The 19546-nt window shown below is 46.1% G+C and overlaps 1 protein-coding gene across 1 annotated transcript in view; it reads left to right on the top strand.

The window, feature by feature from the left end:
* The window catches only part of LOC122815187 (anoctamin-2-like), a 2140961-nt gene that overhangs the window by 1006177 nt on the left and 1115238 nt on the right, over positions 1-19546 (top strand). Inside the window, exon 7 of the mRNA XM_044087470.1 lies at positions 16157-16208. Within this exon, the coding sequence (XP_043943405.1) occupies positions 16157-16208 (52 nt within the window). The remainder of the gene's footprint in view (positions 1-16156; positions 16209-19546) is intronic.

Here is a 19546-nt window from a genome sequence, read left to right as displayed (position 1 = left end):
TAGTGTTGTTCCCTTGTAAAATTGTGCTGGTTTTGCTTTGTCGGTGGTTAGTTTCCCTCCAAAGAAATGTTTAAATTAGAGTTTCCTTGGCCGTTAGTGTTAGTTGGTTTTCCTGCCTTCCTCTTGTGTCTGTCTCTGTTGGTTGAGAGTTGTGCGGTTGTTTACCATGTCTAAAGAGCAGAAAGAACATAAACCCTCCGGGTTTAAGAAGTGTACGAAATGTGGCTACAAAATGTCCATTACAGATGGGCATTCCATCTGTGTTTATTGTCTTGGTGCTATTCACCTGCAAGAGTCCTGCAGTTTTTGCCACGTTTTTAGCCCTAGGGTACTGCAGGAAAGAAATAATACGCTGATTTTGAAGGGCCTGATTAAGCCCTCCTTTGAGGAGGCCTTAGATTCTTCTTCTTCTTCTAGTGCTAAGTCTAAGCCTTCTAAGGCCAAGAAAATATCTCCAGCTCCGTCTGCCTCTTCGGAGCCGCCAGAGAAGGTTTCAAAAGTGGATACTTCCTCCTTGGCTCCATTGTCCTCGGGGCCGCAGGAGAAGTTTTCGGAAATGGATACTACCTCCTCGGCTCCATTGTCCTTGGGGCCGCAGGAGGTATCTGTTGTACTGGAGTCGACCTCGGCTCCGATATTATTGGAGCCTATTTGGAGCCGGTCACCTAGTGTCAGGCATGAGTCTCCAGGTAGGAGATCCCAATCTCCTTCTGTTTCTTCCAAATCCTCTAGGCTGTCTGATTTGGATGTGGATAGGGTGGTCCAGAGGCTCCTGCAGTCGCCGGTGTTAGCAAAATTGTTTTCGGCTCCAACCCAGTCGGTTCCGGAGCCAGTCCCTATCCTGGTACCGATGATTCCTCCTCCGAGCAGCCATGTGTCATCGGAGCCGGAGTGCTCTGCGCCGAGTGATGTTCTCGTGTCGGCTCCGATACCCCATGTGAGTTTATCGGAGCCGGCATCAGCTCCAACCATGTCGGTTCTGTCCTCTGGTTTCGGTACTCGGGTTTCCTCAGTCGGACCTGAGGGGGATACCTCGGGAGTCCTGTCGGTTCCGAGCCTCCCTCTTGGTGCATCGGCTTGGGGAATCTCGACTCCGGTCATGGTCTCGGAGACGGGTCGGTCCTCGGATTCGGGGGACCTGCCTTTGAGGCCATGAGGAGTGCACTGGCCAGATTGTCAGTTACATCACCTGGATCAGTCACTCTGTCCTCCTACACCCCTGCTAGAGCCTCTGACGCCCCCCTATCCATGGATGGTGGAGCCCGAAGGTCTGGGGATACCCCCTTGAGCAGTCCCCTACTTTCTGAGGGCCCCTCAGAGTCGGTGCCTGAGGAGCCCCCAGAAAGAAGTTGTGCAAGAGGAAGCACATAGACTCCCAGGACGAGTCCCTCACTTCTGATACTGACCTCGAGGAATCAGAGGGGTCCCCCAAGTCGTCCTCTGATGACGTCTCTTTCTCCGACATCCTGGATATTTTGAGGCAGAGAGGCGACTGGCCTTCCAAGACCCCCTCTGAGGAGGAGTCGGTATTCTTCAAGGCCTTCGGAGCTCAACCCTCCGCCTCCTGGGTGTCTCCACCCTTCGATGAACTCCTGGATTTGATTTGTTGAAGGGTGTGGGAGAACCTTGATTCCGTGGAACCGATGCCCAGACGTCTAAATAAGTTCCTTTCTGCTCCCACGGGAAAGAGTTCCTGACCAAAGGGGTTTCGGTAGATGCCTTGGTGGTGGCGGCAGCCACTCAGCAGGAAGTTGCAGAGGCTTCTTCTTCCATCCATCCTCCTAACAAGGAGTCCAGGAGTATGGACCAGTACGGGAAGCGTACCCTGTCTTCGGCGACCTTTACCTTGCGGCCGCTGAATTACCTCTGTCATTTCACTCGGCTCCAAAGAGATCTCCTTAAGGAGCTAGGAGATACTGTGATGGGTAACATACCTGAGGCAGTAACGCAGACTGTTAATGCCCAGTTGTCTACCCTTGGTTCCATTGTCAACTCATCCATGAGGCTCATATCTTATGCAGCCGAAGGGGCGAGTAGGGCAGCTAGCTCAGGTGTAGCTCCCAGAAGGCAAGCCTGGATGCACCTGTGTCATTTCGCGGAGGCCTTTAAGTCTTCCTTCACTGATGCCCCCTTTGATGGGTCCTCTCTGTTCGGGACCAAAGTGAAAGACCTTCACCAGATGCGGACAGGAGGGAAAGACCCTATCTGCCGTAGGGGCTCGTTTCTCTCTCCCTTCTAGGCCTTACCCCAAGGCTCAGAGAGGAGGGAAAATGTGGTTCAAAAAGTCTCAGAGGTCCTTCCCTGCAGCTCAAGGTGAGTCCCCCTCCAGAGGCAGAGGAGGGGGAAATTATTCTGGAAGACGCCGTCCTAGAGGCAGAGGAGGCCCCCGCAACTCGGGAGACCGCGATTCCTTTCGTGGATCTTCCTTTCAGCGTTCCTGAGGCGTTGCCCAACTGTGCTGTTCCAGAGCCAGTCGGGGACCGAATTTTACTTTGCACCCGGAAGCCTGGGAAAGCATCACCCAGGATCGTTGGATGCTTCGAATAGTTACCGGAGGTTACACTATCCCCTTTTTATCAACACCTCCTCCAGTCAGAAGAATCCCGGACGTCCCACCCAGTCAACGGGATCAAGCAGCACTAGAAGTTGCAAAGCTGCTAGAAAAAGGAGTCATCCAACCAGTCCCCTCAGACCATATTGGATCAGGAACTTACTCAAGACTCTTTTTGGTACCAAAAAGAACAGAGGACCTGAGACCCATTCTGAATCTCAGTCGACTGAATCACTACGTTCTGAAGTCCAAGTTCCGAATGGTCACGCTTCAGTCCATTTTTCCATTGCTGGAAAAAGGAGTATGGATGTGCTCCATCGATCTCAAGGATGCCTACTACCACATCAAAATGGACAAGGCATCCAGGAGTCACTTACGCTTCCGGCTAGGAGCCAGTCACTTCCAGTTTTGTGCCCTGCCCTTTGGTCTCACCACAGCCCCCAGGGTGTTTACCAAGTGTTTGGCAGTGGTGACAGCTCACCTGAGATGTCAGGGATTCCAGGTATTTCCGTATCTGGATGACTGGCTTCTCACTGCCCCCACCAGGCATCTGCTCATTCAAGCCAGGGAGACTAAAATTGCACTTTGTCAACAACTAGGAATTACTTTGAACTGGGAAAAGTCTGCCTTGCTGCCCTCACAGCGTGTTGTTTTTATAGGCGCAGAGCTAGACTCTATTCAAATGCGGGCCTTTCTGCCACAAGAGAGAATAAGAGTGCTGCAGTCTCAGATCCACGCACTGTTGCCCCTCAAAAGAGTTCAAGCCAGGTTAGTTCTCCAGCTTTTGGGTTCCATGGCCACCACCATCATGCTGGTGCCTCTGGCCAGGTTACACATGCGGATCCTACAATGGTTCCTTTCGGTCCAATGGTCGTTTCAGAAACTTCCTCTTTCCCACTTGATACTTCTCATGGAATGGTGCAAATAGGACCTCCAATGGTGGCTATGCTCCACCAATCTGGACAAAGGGAGGAGCTTGATTCCTATGTCTCCAGTGGCCATGGTGACCACGGACGCCTCCCAGATGGGGTGGGGGGGGGAGCATTATCTTGGCAGGACGGTGCAAGGCACATGGCAAGATCACGAGGTACACCTGCACATCAATGTTCTGGAGATGAGAGCGGTGTTTCTAGCTTTGCGAGCACTCCAAAACTCTCTACCTCTGGGAACGATTGCAATTCACTCGGGCAGCATGTCCGTAGTGTGGTACCTGAACAAGCGGGGAGAACCAAGTCTTATCACCTCTGCAGAGAGGCCATGCGAGTGTGGCATTGGGTAGTATCTTCCCAATAGTTTCTAGTGGCAATGCACATTCTGGGAAAGTCCAATGCGATAGTGGACAGGCTGAGCAGAGCTATTCTGATGCCTTACGAGTGGTCCCTGAACAATCGAGTGGCGGTTCAAATTTTCAACAGGTGGGGTCAGCCTTGCTGCAATCTCTTCGCTATTCCCCTCAATGCCAAATGCAGCGAGTACTTTACACTGATCCTCCCACAGTGGGAGTCACCCAGGGATGCTCTAGTCCATGATTGGCCCCCGGTCTGGTCTACGCTTTCCCTCTGTTTCCTGTGTTACCAAGAATGATTCAGAAAGCCATATCCTTGGGAAGCAGGATGTTTCTTATTGCTCCACACTGGCCTCGACAAGTATGGTTCCCCTTTCTTCAGCAGTACGCAGTGGACGGTCCTTGGACTCTGGACCCAGTGCCAGACCTCCTGACTCACGTCAGGACAACTCCATCCATCCCTGCGAACCCTCAGGTTGACAGCCTGGCTGCTCCACTTCCATCACTAGTTAGACGACATTCCTTTTCACCTGAGATGGTACACATCTTGTCTTCATCTCATAAGTCTTCCACCAGAAGGATTTATTCCAACAAATGGAAGAAATTCTCCATTTGGGCTCAGGCCCAAGGTTTGGATCCCTTCACAGCCCCTATTCCGTCGGTCTTAGAATTTTTTAGCCATGCTTTTCCGTCAGGGCATTGCGCCCGCTACCATTAAGGTGCAGTTGGCTGCAATTTCCAATTTTCACACATCTTACGAGCCCTGTCTTATGGGCCATAAACTCTGTAAGGCCTTCTTGAAAGGCGCTTGGTTACTTTGCCCTCCTGTTTCAGAACCTGTCATGCCATGGGATCTAAACCTTGTGCTACAAGCCATCACTTCAACGCCCTTTGAACCGGCTGCCACCTGTGAATTGAAATTCTTATCTTGGAAGACGGCGTTTCTAATAGCCATTACATCGGCCAGAAGATTATCAGAACTTCAAGCTCTGTCCATTAAACCTCCGTATCTGACCTTTCATAAGGACAGAGTTTCCCTGAGACTTAACCCGTCCTTCCTTCCAAAGGTGTCATCCACTGTTAATCTCCATCAATCTATTGAGTTACCAGTGTACTTTCCAAACTTTTCCAATAAAGCAGAGTTTCGATTTCACCAGTTGGATGTGCACAGACAACTAAGATTCTACTTACACAGAACTAAGCATGTTAGGAAGTCTGATCAACTGTTTGTGTCCTTCTCAGAGAACAGAGCAGATTGTCCTATTTCCAAGTGCACAATTTCTAAATGGATCAAAGATTGTATTTCCTTTATCTACTTGTCAGCAGGCAGAAATTTACCTTTTCCCATCAAAGCTCACTCTACCAGGGCAGTGTCTACATCAATAGCTTACCATGCCAGGCTTTCATTGGATGATATTTGTGCTGTGACCACCTGGGCCTCTCCTCACACCTTTATTACTCATTACATGCTGGACGTGGCTTCTAGGGGCCGGGCTTCCTTTGGTTCCACAGTTCTCAGGAGTATCTTCCTATGAGCCTCCCAGGATAGAGGTGCTGGGGATGCTGTCCCGTGAGTAAAGAATGTAGGCGAGATAGGACCACATAACATCAGTTAGTTATGTACTCACCATAATGATCGATGTATGTGGTCCATCTTGCCTCCATTCTTACGTACCCTCCCACCTGCCCCCTTCCTAGAGGATTTGGAGAAATATTGGCTCTGTGAACCCTTCAAGGTCAGTGTTTTTTTTCTTCCTTTGGCTGGAATTCCTTCCAGTGTTGGTTGTGTATGGGTTATGATTGGTATGGTTGCAAACAAGATCTGGGGCTAGGGTGAGGTGCATCTTGGGATACCGGGTTAGCCCAGCCAATTAGAGACTTTGTGCTAGAGAAATAGTTGGCCGAGTCGGAGCCGAGAACCCGTGAGTAAAGAATGTAGGCGAGATGGACCACATACATCGATCGTTATGGTGAGTACATAACTAACAGTTTAAGAAGAAATGTCAAGGGTGTTCCAAGAATAATTCTGGAAACTCCCCAAAGAAGGACAGCCCAATAAATCTGAATAACTATTTAAGAAGCTTTGTTCCACCCCTCCCATCCTGGCAGCCCTTTTTTTCCTCCAGAAAGTCTGAATCTCCACTTTCCTCTATGGCAACAGAACATTTCAGAGAAATAAGTTAAAATCATTCATCAATGTTACTGATGGCAGTGGGAGAAAATTCCTCCTTTCCAGAGGAGATAATTTCTCATCCTTCTTCATATGTTGCCCCCCTTTCCAGGTAGGAAAAGGGTTTTATTCAAGCATGCTTTTAGTGTCAGAGAAGGAAAATGCTTGGAGACCAGTTCTGGAATTTTGTTTTCTAAACCTGCTAGTGATAGTGGCCAAATTCAAAATGATGTCACTTCACAACCTGTTACATCTTCTTCCTCATTTGAGTTTCGAGTTTCCTTGTAACATTAGATTTAAAAGATGCTTATCATCACATTCTTAGTCTTCCAGACTGTAGGCTTTTCTTAAGGTTTTGTGTGTGTCTGGATCACACTATCAGTTCTCTCCATTAACCTGTGGACTATCCACTGCACCAAGAGTCTTCACGAAGTGTCTAGCTCCAGTTATAGCTCATTGCAGGCTGCAGGGTATCCAGATTTTTCTACATTTAGATGACTTGCTTGTCTTGGCAAAGTTTGTTTCAAAGTGCCAGAAATCCATTTCCTGGATGAGAGATCTCTTACACAAGCTGGGAATCCAAGAAAACATTCTAAAGTCTTTCTTGACTCCTTTTCACAGAATTATATTTTTGGGATTCAGCTAGACACCATAGTTCAAAGACCTTTTATTCCACAGGAAAAAATAGACCTATATCTATATGTGTTTCTAGGATGTCCCACTCAGACTTCAGTCACTGCAATGGAGTACATCAGGAGTTTGGGTCTTATGGCCTCTATGATTCTAATGATATCACTGGCAAGACTCCACATGAGAAATATGCACTAGTATCTGAAGTCTGTTTGGTCTCAGCACCACCACCCGTCTTTTCATGCACTACTATCTGCAGTCTCTTATTTATTTATTTTTTGTTCTTCCTAGCATTGCCTTTTCAGGGATCAACCTCCCTCTCTCTGTTGGCAAGCAACAAGGACCTCTGAAGTTGAAATGCAAACAAACACCAATCACAACCAAAGTGTTACATAGCTCAAACCACCAGTGTGCCACCCAACAACACCTCCTAAGGCAAGACTATATACCCAACATTTTAGTCATAGGTGATCTATAGTCAGGCACACTGATGTCCCCCTCACCAGGCTGAACAAGGAGAAAATTACAGTCAGCTGCCTGTCGGGTGCCAGGATCCGCCACATAACGCATGCACTCAAGTCACTCCGCAACAAGTAGAAATATGACTCTGTCACTGTCCATGTTGGAGTGAATGATTTGAGACATACCTCCCTGGACTACATGAAAAGAGACATGGAAGAGCTCTCGGAGTAGCATCCTGCCTTCGCCCAGAATGATACTACAGTATAAGGACAAAATGATTGACTTCAACAATTGGCTAAGCTTCTGGTGTCATTCAAAGGGGATCCAGTATTTGTCTGCCTGGGATGACATGATCGACAGACCACGATGCTTTGCCAGAAATGATCTGCACCTGTTGCCCCTGGGATTCAGGTTACTGGCTAAGGCTCCTGCCACCCCTATAGTGCCTTTTTTAGGCAAAGTTCAAAGGACAAAACTACCACTGTAACAGGTACAAGCATGCAAAATCTAAAGGTAATGCTGCTCAATGCTAGAAGTCTAAACCTCAAAATGCACTCTCTCGAGGCACTCCCAAAAATGGAGAGCATCGATATCTGTGCAGTAGCTGAGACCTGGTTCAAGGCTCCATAGAGCAGCCCTGCAATACCAGGCTACAACTCTTACCACACTGTTCGGCCACCAAACCAGGACCAAAACAGTAAAGGTGGAGGACTGTCCATATTCACCAAGGATATTCACAACACCAGGCTAGTTGCCCAACACAATGTGTCTGAAATTCTCCAGGTGCAACTAACACTAGGTAAGACTGCAATCCAAGTTGTAGCTTGCTACAGATCCCCCACCATGGCCCAAGATTCTCACTACACCTTTCTAAACATACTGAAAAATATTAAGATACAACCAAACTGAGTGATTTCAACTACCCTGCCATTAACTGGGAAAACTACTTGTGTACCAACACCTTTGCCCAACAGTTCTTGGAATTCATAAATCCAAATGCCCTGGATCAACTAATCCTTAGTCCCACCAGGGGCTCCAATATCCTAGACCTGGTCATTACCAACATGGGAAATCGATGCTCCACACCTATGGTCACCCCCTAGTTGATCAGGTCTGACCATAAGCTAATCACCCTTGACATCCTCATCCCACCCCCACCCCCCAGTAAGGAAACCTCGTAAAAAACTTCTCCAAAGCCAACTTCATGCTACTCAAGTCAGAAGTGACAAACTTCACGACACCCATACAGACAGGAACTGAAAGTTCGACTTCTGAATCCTACACTAAGGCACTGTATGAGCACATCCGCTCGTGCATGAATGGTGCCATCTCCAATAGAACCAAGACACTTTCCTCCAACAAAAGGAAGCCAATCTGGTGGTCTCTTGCCAAAAACAAACTTTACAACAAAAGGAAGAAACTGTTGCAGAAAAGAGGAAAATCCCGGGATGCAAAAACCTCCCTTACCAGCCTCAGTAAGAAGCTGAGATCCCTCATAAAATCCTCCAAAGCTAGTTACGAAAATAAAATTGCCAAACATTCCAAAGACAACCACAAGACATTCTATAGCTATGTCAAGAATCTAAATGGCAATGCTCAGATCTTCACTGAGCTATAACAGAATCACATTAAATATACTGATCCCAAGGATATTGCCAATATCCTGGCAGATCGATTCAGTGCAAATTTCACCCCCCTGTCACCCCCCTAAAGGGCCCATCTCAATACCAAAAGATTGCTAAATTCCGGTAATAACAGCTACACAGGTAAAAAAACGCACTCTCCAAAGCTAAGAATGGGAACAGACAACATCCCAGGCTGTGTACTACATGAACTACAAAATGAACTGGCACCTCACCTAAGTGTCATGTTTAATCATAGCCTCACCTCAGGCTTTGTGCCCACTGAGTGGTGCACAGCTACAGTTATCCCACTCCACAAGGGGGGATCCAACTTGGATCCGGGAACTACTGCCCCATCAGTCTGATGAGCCTGATCTGCAAGGCCATGGAACGTATTATCATAGAACTTATAAACAAAGACATTGGCAACCTTCAAACACTGGACTCCATGCAGTTTGGGTTCGTGAAGGGTCAATCTTGTCTCTTGAACCTGATTAACTTCTTCATATCAGTCTCCAGAGCCGTGGACAAGGGTAAGGTGGTCCACACAGCCTATCTGTACCCTGCCAAGGCCTTCAACACCATCCCTCACTCTGGAATCATAGATAAACTTACTAAGCTGGGCATTAATCCCTGCATCACTCGATGGGTTGCCAACTGGCTTACTGACAGAACCTACACTGTAAAAGTAGCCGATTCCAAATCCAGATCCAGACAAGTGACAAGTGGAGTACCACAGGGTTCAGTCCTGGGACCGCTCTTATTTGGCATCTACTGTACTGAAGTACAGGCCAACACTAAGGGAATCTGGCTAACAAAGTTCGCAGATGACTGCAAACTGGGAGCCATTATTGAATCCCCAAATGATGTGGATATTCTACAAAAGGGCCTTACAGAAATAGATGCTTGGTGCCAGAGCCATGGGCTCAAGCTCAATGCCAAGAAATGTATAGTTATCCCCTTTGGGAAAAAACATATACCCATGAATTACTACATAGGTGGCAGTACACTAAACACCGAAAGTGTGATAAGAGACTTAGGAAGACAGGTGGACAGTGGTGTTACCTTCGATAACCACATCGCCACAACAGTCAGGAAATCTTTTATGTGGCACACCGCATCACTAAGGGCTTTTCATCCAGAAAAAAGGAGGTCATTGTCCCACTGTACTCATCCCTCATTAGATCCATTATAGAATACACCGTCTCATTTGGTATGTAACTCTCAAAACATCTGCAACAACTGGAATGGCTGCAGAAATACCTCACTAAAAGAATCACAGACCTAAAGCAGATGCCCTATGCTGACCGTCTAAAAAAACACCACCTATACTCTGTCGCATATTGTCTACTCAAAGGCAATCTCTGCTTAACATACAAGGCCATGTCAAACCCAGAGCTGTTGGACATGCTACACTTAAAGAAATCCCTCTGAGACACACGTTCCAGGGATCTAAATCTTGTCATCACAATGAACAAAATATGCTGGAGGGATAGGTTCCTGACCCAGAGACTCCCCCGACTCTGCAATAGACTGCCCATACATGTCAAGCAGAGAGCCTCTTTGGCCCTCTTCAAAAGGAACCTCGATGATTGGATGGGAGATAGAAAATTCACCCTGGGGATCACATCAGTTGCCTTGCTAGACAGGGGTCCAGGAAAGTAAATACTGTGGGAAGAAATAGCCAGGGAATTTTTATGGTTAGGCTTGTATAGGCCCTACGGCTGATAGCCTAGTGCCAACCTACGAACCTTTGAAAGCTCTGAGGGGATTGGTACCCAAACATGTCTTTTAGTCAGCTGAGAAAGCTTTGGAAGCTGTCTGGTGGCTGTTATATCCTTCGCAGAATATAACAAAGGCTTTTGCAGCAGTGATCATGCATGCATCCACTATTATGGAAAGTTTACTTACACAGCTGTACTTTCATGTGCAGCATGAGAGCAAAGGTGTTAGAACTACTAATTACCTTTGTCACCAAAGCTTTTCCTGCTATGCAGATTTCAGTCTTCACAGTCCTGGCAAAATCTCAGTTCATAAAAGTATAAACATCTGTTGTAGTGACTGAAGATCTTCTGCTGTTTGTTTATTATTGCAAGAAGGGATTTGGTGCTTTCATAATTCCCACTTCTGACAGTTCTGTTATAGCTTTATGTGTACGGGATAACTCTGCATGAGTAAAGTACTATGGTGCTATGGCTGGTATGTCATCCCTTGGAGATGCAGTTGTAGTGCTTTCTATTTTGTCCGGTTCGATTCTCAGTTAGAGCGTCTTCTGCGTGGAGACATGCGTGAATGGGCATACCTTCGTTGAAGGTTGTGGGTCAGGCCTGGCAAGCCGGTACGTAACAATCAACTGCCAATCATTAGCAGACCGGAGTTCCGCTGTGGCGACCCCTAACTGGGAAAAAGCCGAAAGACACAAATGCTTTAAAACAGAATATACTGACTTTGATGCTTCTCAGGGAAGTGTATCATAATACTACTTGTGGTTTGCTGGACATTTGGAGGTTTCTGGGGGTCATTATGTTGCATGATATGCAGTTCTACCCCTGTAATTTTCTGCCTTTTTCAGACCCTGAGCTCCATGATTTACTTGTTTTGTGAATCACAGAAGATCGTGTAAGACTTAATCTGTGCACATACATACTGCATACCCGGACACTTCCAGATATGCCATCACGTAGGTTGTATGCCAAAGTGTTTATATACATTTATGAACTGGGTAGACTTTAGAATGTGGTTTTCACTGCATGATATCCATTCCCAGTTGCAGAATACCTTTTTGAATATCATCCAAAGATAATAAAAACATTAATTTCTTCTAAGTTTCTAGAACATACATTTATGGTGTAAAAATCTGATTAAATATTCAACTACTAGTACAATCCTGAGAACATTTTTTTGGAGGGGTTACACATTTGTATTAAAAAAAAAACAAAAAAAACTACCACTTAATTATTATATTTATCACTTAAAAGTTTTACTAAAGAGAACTAGACTGAGTGACTCTAATACAGTTAACTAATTGTAACTATATACTATTAATGAGTATAGCATTTATTTTAAAGGCATAACTCTTAACTGTCCAGATATTCACAGAATGTCCAGATTTATGCCTCATATTGTTGGTCTGTTCCTCATAAAATTTGTGCTTTTCGGGCAAATCACTGAGGATTGAAGTCAATAAATAATGAGAAACATTTGAGTTTCATGGGTTCATAGGTTCATAGAAGTGTACTAGGCTAATGGCCCTGGAGCCTTTACAAGCCTAGCCCATAGAAGTCCCCTGCCATCGTGCCTCCTGACATTAGTTCCCAGTGCCTCTATCAAGTAGAGCCACTGGAGTGATCCCCAGGGTGAACTTTCTATTACCCATCCACTCATCAAGATTTCTCTGAAAAGAGGGAGAGTGAGGTGCTGTGCTTGACATGTATGCAAAGTCTATTTCAGAGCATGCACAGTCTCTGGGTTATGAACCTGTCTCTCCAGCATGTTCTGTTGATTGTGGTGATGAAATTGAGGTCTCTGGAGCATCTGGTGTGGAGGGATTGGGATTTCTTTAGATGTAGCATTTCTAACAGAGCTGGGTCAGACATGGCTTTGTAAGTCAAGCAGAGATCGCCTCTAAGTAGGCGATATGAGACAGACAATAGCTGGAGTCTTTTGATTCTGTCCATGTAGGACATGTGTTTAATGCCTAGGATCCTGTTTGTGAGGTACTTCTGTGGCCTCTCCAGCTGTTGCAGGTGTCTAGTGAGGTACATGCCAAATGGGGCATTATAATCAGTGACTGGTCTAATGAGGGAAGAGTAGAGAGACGATGACCTTTTTCTTCCTGGATGCAAACCCCTTATTAATGAGATATGCCACATAGAAGGACTTTCTGACCACAGCGGCAATGTGGTGGTCGAAGGAGAGGTTGCTGTCAACCTGCATCCCCAGATCTCTTATAACACCTTCAGTGTTCAGTGGGCTCCCATTGATATGGTAATTAGTGGGAACTGAGTTTTTCCAAAGGGGATGACTATGCATTTTTTGGCATTTCAACACCAGTCATTGGTCTCAGTGAGGCCTTTCTGTAGGATGTCTGCATCACTTGGAGAGTTAATAATGTCTCCCAGCTTGCAGTCGTCTGCGAACTTGGTCAGTCAGAGTTCCTTTGTGTCAGCTTGGACTTCTGAGAAGTAGATTCCGAACAGGAGAGGACCCAGGACCGATCCCTGTGGGACTCCACTCTTGACTGGTCAGCAGTCTGACTTGGAGTCTGCTACTTTCACACTGTGTGTTCTATCTGTGAGCCAATTTGCAACCCACCTAGTGATATAGGGGCTGATGCCTAGTTTGGTGAGTTTATCAATAATTCCTGAGTGAGGAATGATATCAAAGGCCTTGGCCAGATTGAGGTAGGCTGTATGCACTGCCTTACCTTCATCCACAGCCCTGGTGACTGACTCAAAGAAGTCAGCCAGGTTGAGCAGACATGATCTCCCTTTCACAAAGCCAAATTAGTCTAGGGTCTAGAGTTTGGAGATTTCCTATATCTTTGTTAATCAGGTCCATGATGATGTGCTCCATAGCTTTACGTATCAGACTCATCAGGATAATAGAGTGATAATTCCCAGGGTCTGTAGCTGCTCCCCCTATATGTAGAGGGATAACTGGAACAGTGCGCCATTTGGTAGGGACAAAGCCTGTTACTGAACAGGGCACACAGATGTGGTGCCAGTTCGCTTTGTAGTTCATGTAGAACACAGCCAGGGAAATTATCAGGTCCCATGGAAGCTGTATTCTTGGCTTTGGACAATGCAGCTTTAACCTGTGCTGCAGTAATGCTGGGTGCTTGGCATTCTTCTGGTATTGTGATTAGTCCTGGGGGGGGGGGGTAAAGTTGGCACTGAATCTGTTGGTCAGTATGTTGGCAATATCTATTGGCTCAGTATAGGAGGTACCATTGTGCAGTAACTCAGAGCAAATATGGTTATTTCCGTGGAGGTTCTTAATATAACTATAGAAGGCTTTGTGGTTGTTTTTAGTGTCTGCCGTAATTCTGCCTTCATAGTTAGCTTTGGAGGATCTGATGAGGGATCTCAACTTTTTGTTGAGGCTAATAAGGGAGTTTTTCCGGTCATGGGACTTCACATTTTTCTGCAACAGTTTCTTCCTTATGTTGTAGAGTTTATTAATGGCAGAGGGCCACCAGATTGGCTTCCTTTTTTGCAGGAGAGCGTCTTGGTTCTGTTGGGTGTGGCTAGTTCCATGCATTTATGTACATGTTTGTACAGTGTACTGATGTATGATTCGGCATTCATGCAACTATTTTCCAATGGCATGGGTGCCATGAAGTTAGCCACCTCTGTTTTTAGGAGCCCAGAGTCAGCTTTGGAGAAGTTTTTCAAGGTGGTTACTTTTGCGGGGGGTGTGGGTGAGATGTGAATTTCCATGGTGATTAGTTTATGGTCAGATCTGACCAGGGAGTAGAGCAACAGTCACCCATGTTAGTAATAACCAGGTCAAGGATGTTGCTTCCTCTAGTAGGGATCAGAATGAGCTGGTCCATGGCATTGGGATTGATGAATTCCAGGAAGCATTGGGCCAGTGTATTAGTGCTTGAGTAGTTTTCCCAGTTGATGGAGGAGTAGTTTAAGTCTCCTAGTATGAGAGTGTTGGGTTGAACCTTGACAGATTCCAGGGTGCTTAGGAATGTGGAGTGAGAGTCTAGGGACATGGTTGGGGACCTATAGCAGGCTTTGACCTGGATTGCCATCTTACCCAATGTTATTTGTACCTGAAGTATCTCAGGTGTTTTATGCTGGGCTACTAGTCTGGAGGTGTGCATATCCTTTATGAATATGGAGACACCACCACCTTTGGAGCTTCGGTCCATGTTTTTCGGGGCCGAAAGGTGTTAAATGAGTTATAGCCTGGTAGCGCAGGGGTGTTTTCTGACACTTTAAACTAGGTCTCTGTTACAGCACAAATGTTGATGTTCTCCATTTTAAGGAGTGCTTCGAGCAAGTGCATCTTGACATTTAGACTTCTAGCATTGAGCAGTATGACCATCAGATTGCATTTATTTATAGCTGTTATGCTGGTACTTTTGTCTTTGGAGCACCGCCTAACAAGGTACTATAGGAATGACAAGAGCCTTAACCAGTACCCGGGAAACCCAGGGGTGACAGATGCAGGCCATCTCTGGCAAAGCATCGAGGTCTGTCAGTCATGCCATCCCAAGTAGACAGATACTGGATCCCCTTAGAATTACACCAGAAACATAGCCAGTTGTTGACATCAGTCATTTTTTGTTTGTACTGCAGTATCATTCTGGGTGAAGGCAGGATACTGCTCAGGGCTAGGGTCATACCTGCCTGGGCCACAAAATCCAAGAGCTCCACTATGTCTCTTTTCATATAGTCCAGGGAGGTGCATCGCAGGTCATTTACACCCACATGGACAGTGACAGAGTCATACTTGTATTTGTTGTGGAGTGACCTGAGTGCTTGTATTATGTGTTGGATGTGTTGTGCTGACTGTTACCTTCTCCTTATTCAACCTAGTGAGTGGGACATCTGTGTGCCTCACTATTGAGTCACTTATAATTAGTGTATTGGACAAGGTGTTTAGCCTTAGGGCCTTAGGTTGAGGGGCACACTGTGGAGGTGCGCTATGTGTCCTGTGGTTTGTGCTGTGTTGTGGTAGTCCAGATTTCATATCCTTCACAAAAATGCATGCTAACACAAATCCTATTACTCTAGCATCTTTCTAAGTTTATGAGAACAGTATTTAAAATATGTCCCTATTTTTGGACTTTTGCCCCCCCCCCGCCCCCCTCATTCTAGGCTTTGTCCAGATTTCTTGCTGTAAGAGATTGAGAGATATAGTCAAAGTTTAGGCATCAGCAATGTTTCCATTGGTCAAAATCATGTTATATGATTTTTTAGCATCCCCGTGCCCTGATGTGATTACAGCCTGCTGCTGTCACATAGTTAGTATTCAGTCCAGACATAACAGCAGTCATTTAACCATGCTTGTAAAATGCATGCCATGATATGATTCAAAACGCCATTTTAATTTACTACATAAATACATATGCCTTGCTTAATGTTAGTTTGTATGTGATTTAGGTGTCAGGAAACAAGCACAAAAATGGGTACCAGTACTAAATTATACTGTACAACACTATTGCTTTGTAAATGCTGGCTAGTCAGGCTATTTCTTATTTCTAAATGAAAGGTTAAATGCAAATGAAAAGGTTAATTTTGTGGATGTTACCTCCTAATTTTGTCATTTTAAATGAAAATTACAATGGTAATTGTATAGGTGTCTTTTTAATTTTAACAGAAATAATATGTGAAAATGAATGTGTTTTCTATTAATGTACTATTCTACATTAATAGTTTCCTTATGCTTATGATATGCCGTTCTAATTACCTTTGCAGGTGTATGAAATTTTAAAGCGCACATCCTGTAGCAAGGCCAAATACGGCATGGGTAAGCTTTCCTTCTGTAATTTATTCCAGTACGAAGTTCAGCATCTGTGTATTAGTAGCCAAATTGTGCACTTTTCCTTTTAATTATGCTTTTACTGGCTTGGTGAATATGTAGCTAGAAACATTTTTTTGGCATCACTGAAGCATAATGCCTTATTTATGAAACTAGAAGCAAATTTTTCACCTGATTTTGACTCATGCTTAAGTATAAAGTTTGTAGCTTATTTAACAAAAGGAGACACCTTACTATCTGACTGCCTGAAGCATCACAAAAATTGAAACTTTTAAAGTTTAGAATAAATTTTAAGATCATTTCAGGATGCCCTAGTAGAACACGGGCATTTTTCAGATCATGGCCACGCATTTTATAATAAGGCTTTTGAACTATTCATTTAACACATTCCTGATCTTATTTCCTCGTTTTCTTAGTGCAATCTCTTAGCAGCCTCCAGAGGTTGTAGTAAGTTGCCATTAACCATCTGCATTAAAGTGCCTGGCCTACAGATTGATGGCAAATCAACAACAGTCATGGCAGTCATGTCAGAGTACGGAATCTGATTTTGAAGGCAGCCTTAAAATTAAGTAAGACAACATGGTTTTTCAGGGCATATGCTGGTTGGTTTAACTATTATATCACTCTGTACTCACCCTGTAAGATAGAAATGTATTTTTGCATTAATGTGCATTGCTCTTCAATGTTAAGTTGTCAATCTCGCCTTCATTCTTGCTGGATGGGTACGGAGCTGAACCTCGGCTCCGACTCGGCCTATACTAAAGCTCGAGAGCTAATTTTACCGGCTCGAGGCAACCCTATATCCCATGATGCTAGGCGGTAACTACCCAGATCTTGTTTGCCGCTTACGCTAGCGAGGTTGCTCTTTTTACCGGCTCACAGGTTAGTGACTATTTTTTCACTAAAATCTTAGTCTTCTCCTTAGTTTTTCCCCCTAGTATACTATTTAATCTTTTATAGGCTAGTTTCTGATTATTTTTAAAGTTTAGTCCCTATTTTTTATCCCTTATCCCTGTCATACTCCCACACCCTAGGTTAGGCCTTAGGCCCTTCCGTTTTACTCTTAATTCCCTCACAGGGATTCTTAGCTGTGTGTGTGTTCCCTCAGTATCCCTGTATCCCTGTTTATTGGAGTGTGTGTGTGTGTGTGTGTGTGTGTGTGTGTGTGTGTGTGTGTGTGTGTGTGTGTGTGTGTGTGTTTTCTTCTATTTTTGTTGTTTTTCCTTTCGACTACAATATGTTGAAGGAGACAAAGGTCTCAGGCTTCAAGACGTGTGACTCGTGCTGTCAGAAGATGTCTCTGACAGACGGTCACACTTCTTGTGTTTATTGCCTGGGACCCCTGCACCTGCAGGACTCTTGCTCAGTGTGCCATGCATTCAGCCCAAGAGTCCTGCAGGAGCGCAGGAATAAATTGATACTAAGGGGTTTATTAAAGCCTGAAGGTTCCCCGGCTAAGTCTGTGCCGGGGAAGTCTTTGAAACCACCTAAACCGTCGGCTCCAAGCTCTAAGCCTTCGGATGGTGGCTCATCTTCTGTAACATTATCAGCTCTGGCTGGAGCCGATTCCTCTGTATCACAGCTACCTGCATCGGCTCCAGCCGGAGCCGATACCTCTAAGACTCTGTCTTCTAAGTTGGCTCCGGCTGGAGCCGACGTGTCTATGGCTCCATCGGCTCCATCAACCCTGATGCCCTCCACATGCAAGAGGTCCAGATCTCCATCTCTGGAGTCTATACATTCAGCTCCAAGGTCACCGTTACTCTCGTAGCGGAGCCATCGGAGCCATTCCACTCGGTCTTCCAGGCTTTCCGATCATGACCTTGAGAGGGTGGTAAGTAGACTATTAAAGTCTCAGGCACTGGCCCAAATGCTTCACAGCCCGTCTCATCAGACAGTGGCTACGTCCATACAACATTCTATTCCTCCTTCGACTCTACCCCAGTGTTCGGAGCCGGAGCTCCTCGGAGCCGTGACCGTTTTGACGTCGGAGCCTATACCTCCCCCTTTGGCTCCGTCGTCTGCTCCGATCTCGTCCATGGTGCCATCCTTGGAGGGATCTGGGCGCTTGGACTCTCTCGCCGGCTCCGAGGGGGTGAGTGGCATTGGACCCTTATCCGACCCCGTTCTCCCTCTCGGAGCATCGGCGTTGGTGAGTTCGGCCCCGACATCGGCTTCAGAGCCGTCCCTGTCGGTGCCGGCTGGGGTTCCTAGCTCTTCGGAGCGGGAGCTGTCTAGCCTGCCTGACAGGGGTGCCTTCGAGGTCATGAGGAGCGTATTGGCCCCGGTGCCTGCTTTACGGTCAGCTCCATCAGCTCCTCCCACTCTAGTGCCTGCTGATGTCTCTTCCCACTCTCTCGCCCCCGGCCATCGAGATCCAACACCTCAGGTTTCCCCATTGGGAATATCCTCATCTTCCGAGGTTTCCCCTGATCCGTCAGGTGAACCCCCGCGTAAGAGGACATGTAAGAGGAAGCATGTAGACTCCCCTGAGTCCGTCACATCTGATACCGACTTGGATGAGTCGAAAGGATCCCCAAGGTCCGCCTCTGAGGATGTCTCCTTCTCTGACATCCTTGAAATCCCTAAACAGAGGGGGAACTGGTCTTCCCTTAATCCTTCCGAGGATGAGTCGGTTTACCTGGAGGCTTTTGGTTCTCGACCCTCCACCTCCTGGGTGTCTCCGCCCTTCGACCCCCTTATGGAAGTGGTGGCACGGAAGGCATGGACGGCCCCTGACTCGTTGGAACTCACCCCACGGAGGCCTTCTAAATTTATAACAGCCCCTTCTGATAAGCAATTTTTATCCAAAGGTGTCCCAGTTGATGCCATGGTGGTGGCGGCAGCCACTAAGAAGGAACTGGCTAATCCTTCAGTACCTATCCATCCACCTAACAAGGAATCTAGGACAATGGATAGGTACAGTAAGTGGATGTTCTCGTCAGCGACCTTTGCCATGCAGTCGCTGAACTACTTATGCCACTTCACCCATCTTCAAAGAGACATTCTTAAAGAACTGGGTGAGGTCCTACAGGATCCATCAGCTGCTGGGTCTCAGGAAAAAATTAACTCACAGCTAGGAACCCTGAATTCCATTGTCAACTCCTCCATGCGGCTTATTTCATATGCAGCCGATGGAGCGAGTAGGGCCACAGGCACAGGTGTGGCTTTGAGGCATCATGCTTGGATGTGGCTTTGTAACTTCGCAGACCCCTTCAAGGCGTCTTTCACTAACTCCCCCTTTGATGGTTCAGCGTTGTTTGAACCTCAAGTGAAAGATACTTTGACCAGATGCGAACAAGATGGCAAGACTCTTTCTGCCGTAG

Source organism: Protopterus annectens, chromosome 11.part0, assembly GCF_019279795.1.
Source record: "Protopterus annectens isolate FY-2018-M chromosome 11.part0, PAN1.0, whole genome shotgun sequence".
Taxonomy (NCBI): Eukaryota; Metazoa; Chordata; order Ceratodontiformes; family Protopteridae; genus Protopterus; species Protopterus annectens.
This window is presented reverse-complemented; position numbering and strand designations above follow the sequence as displayed.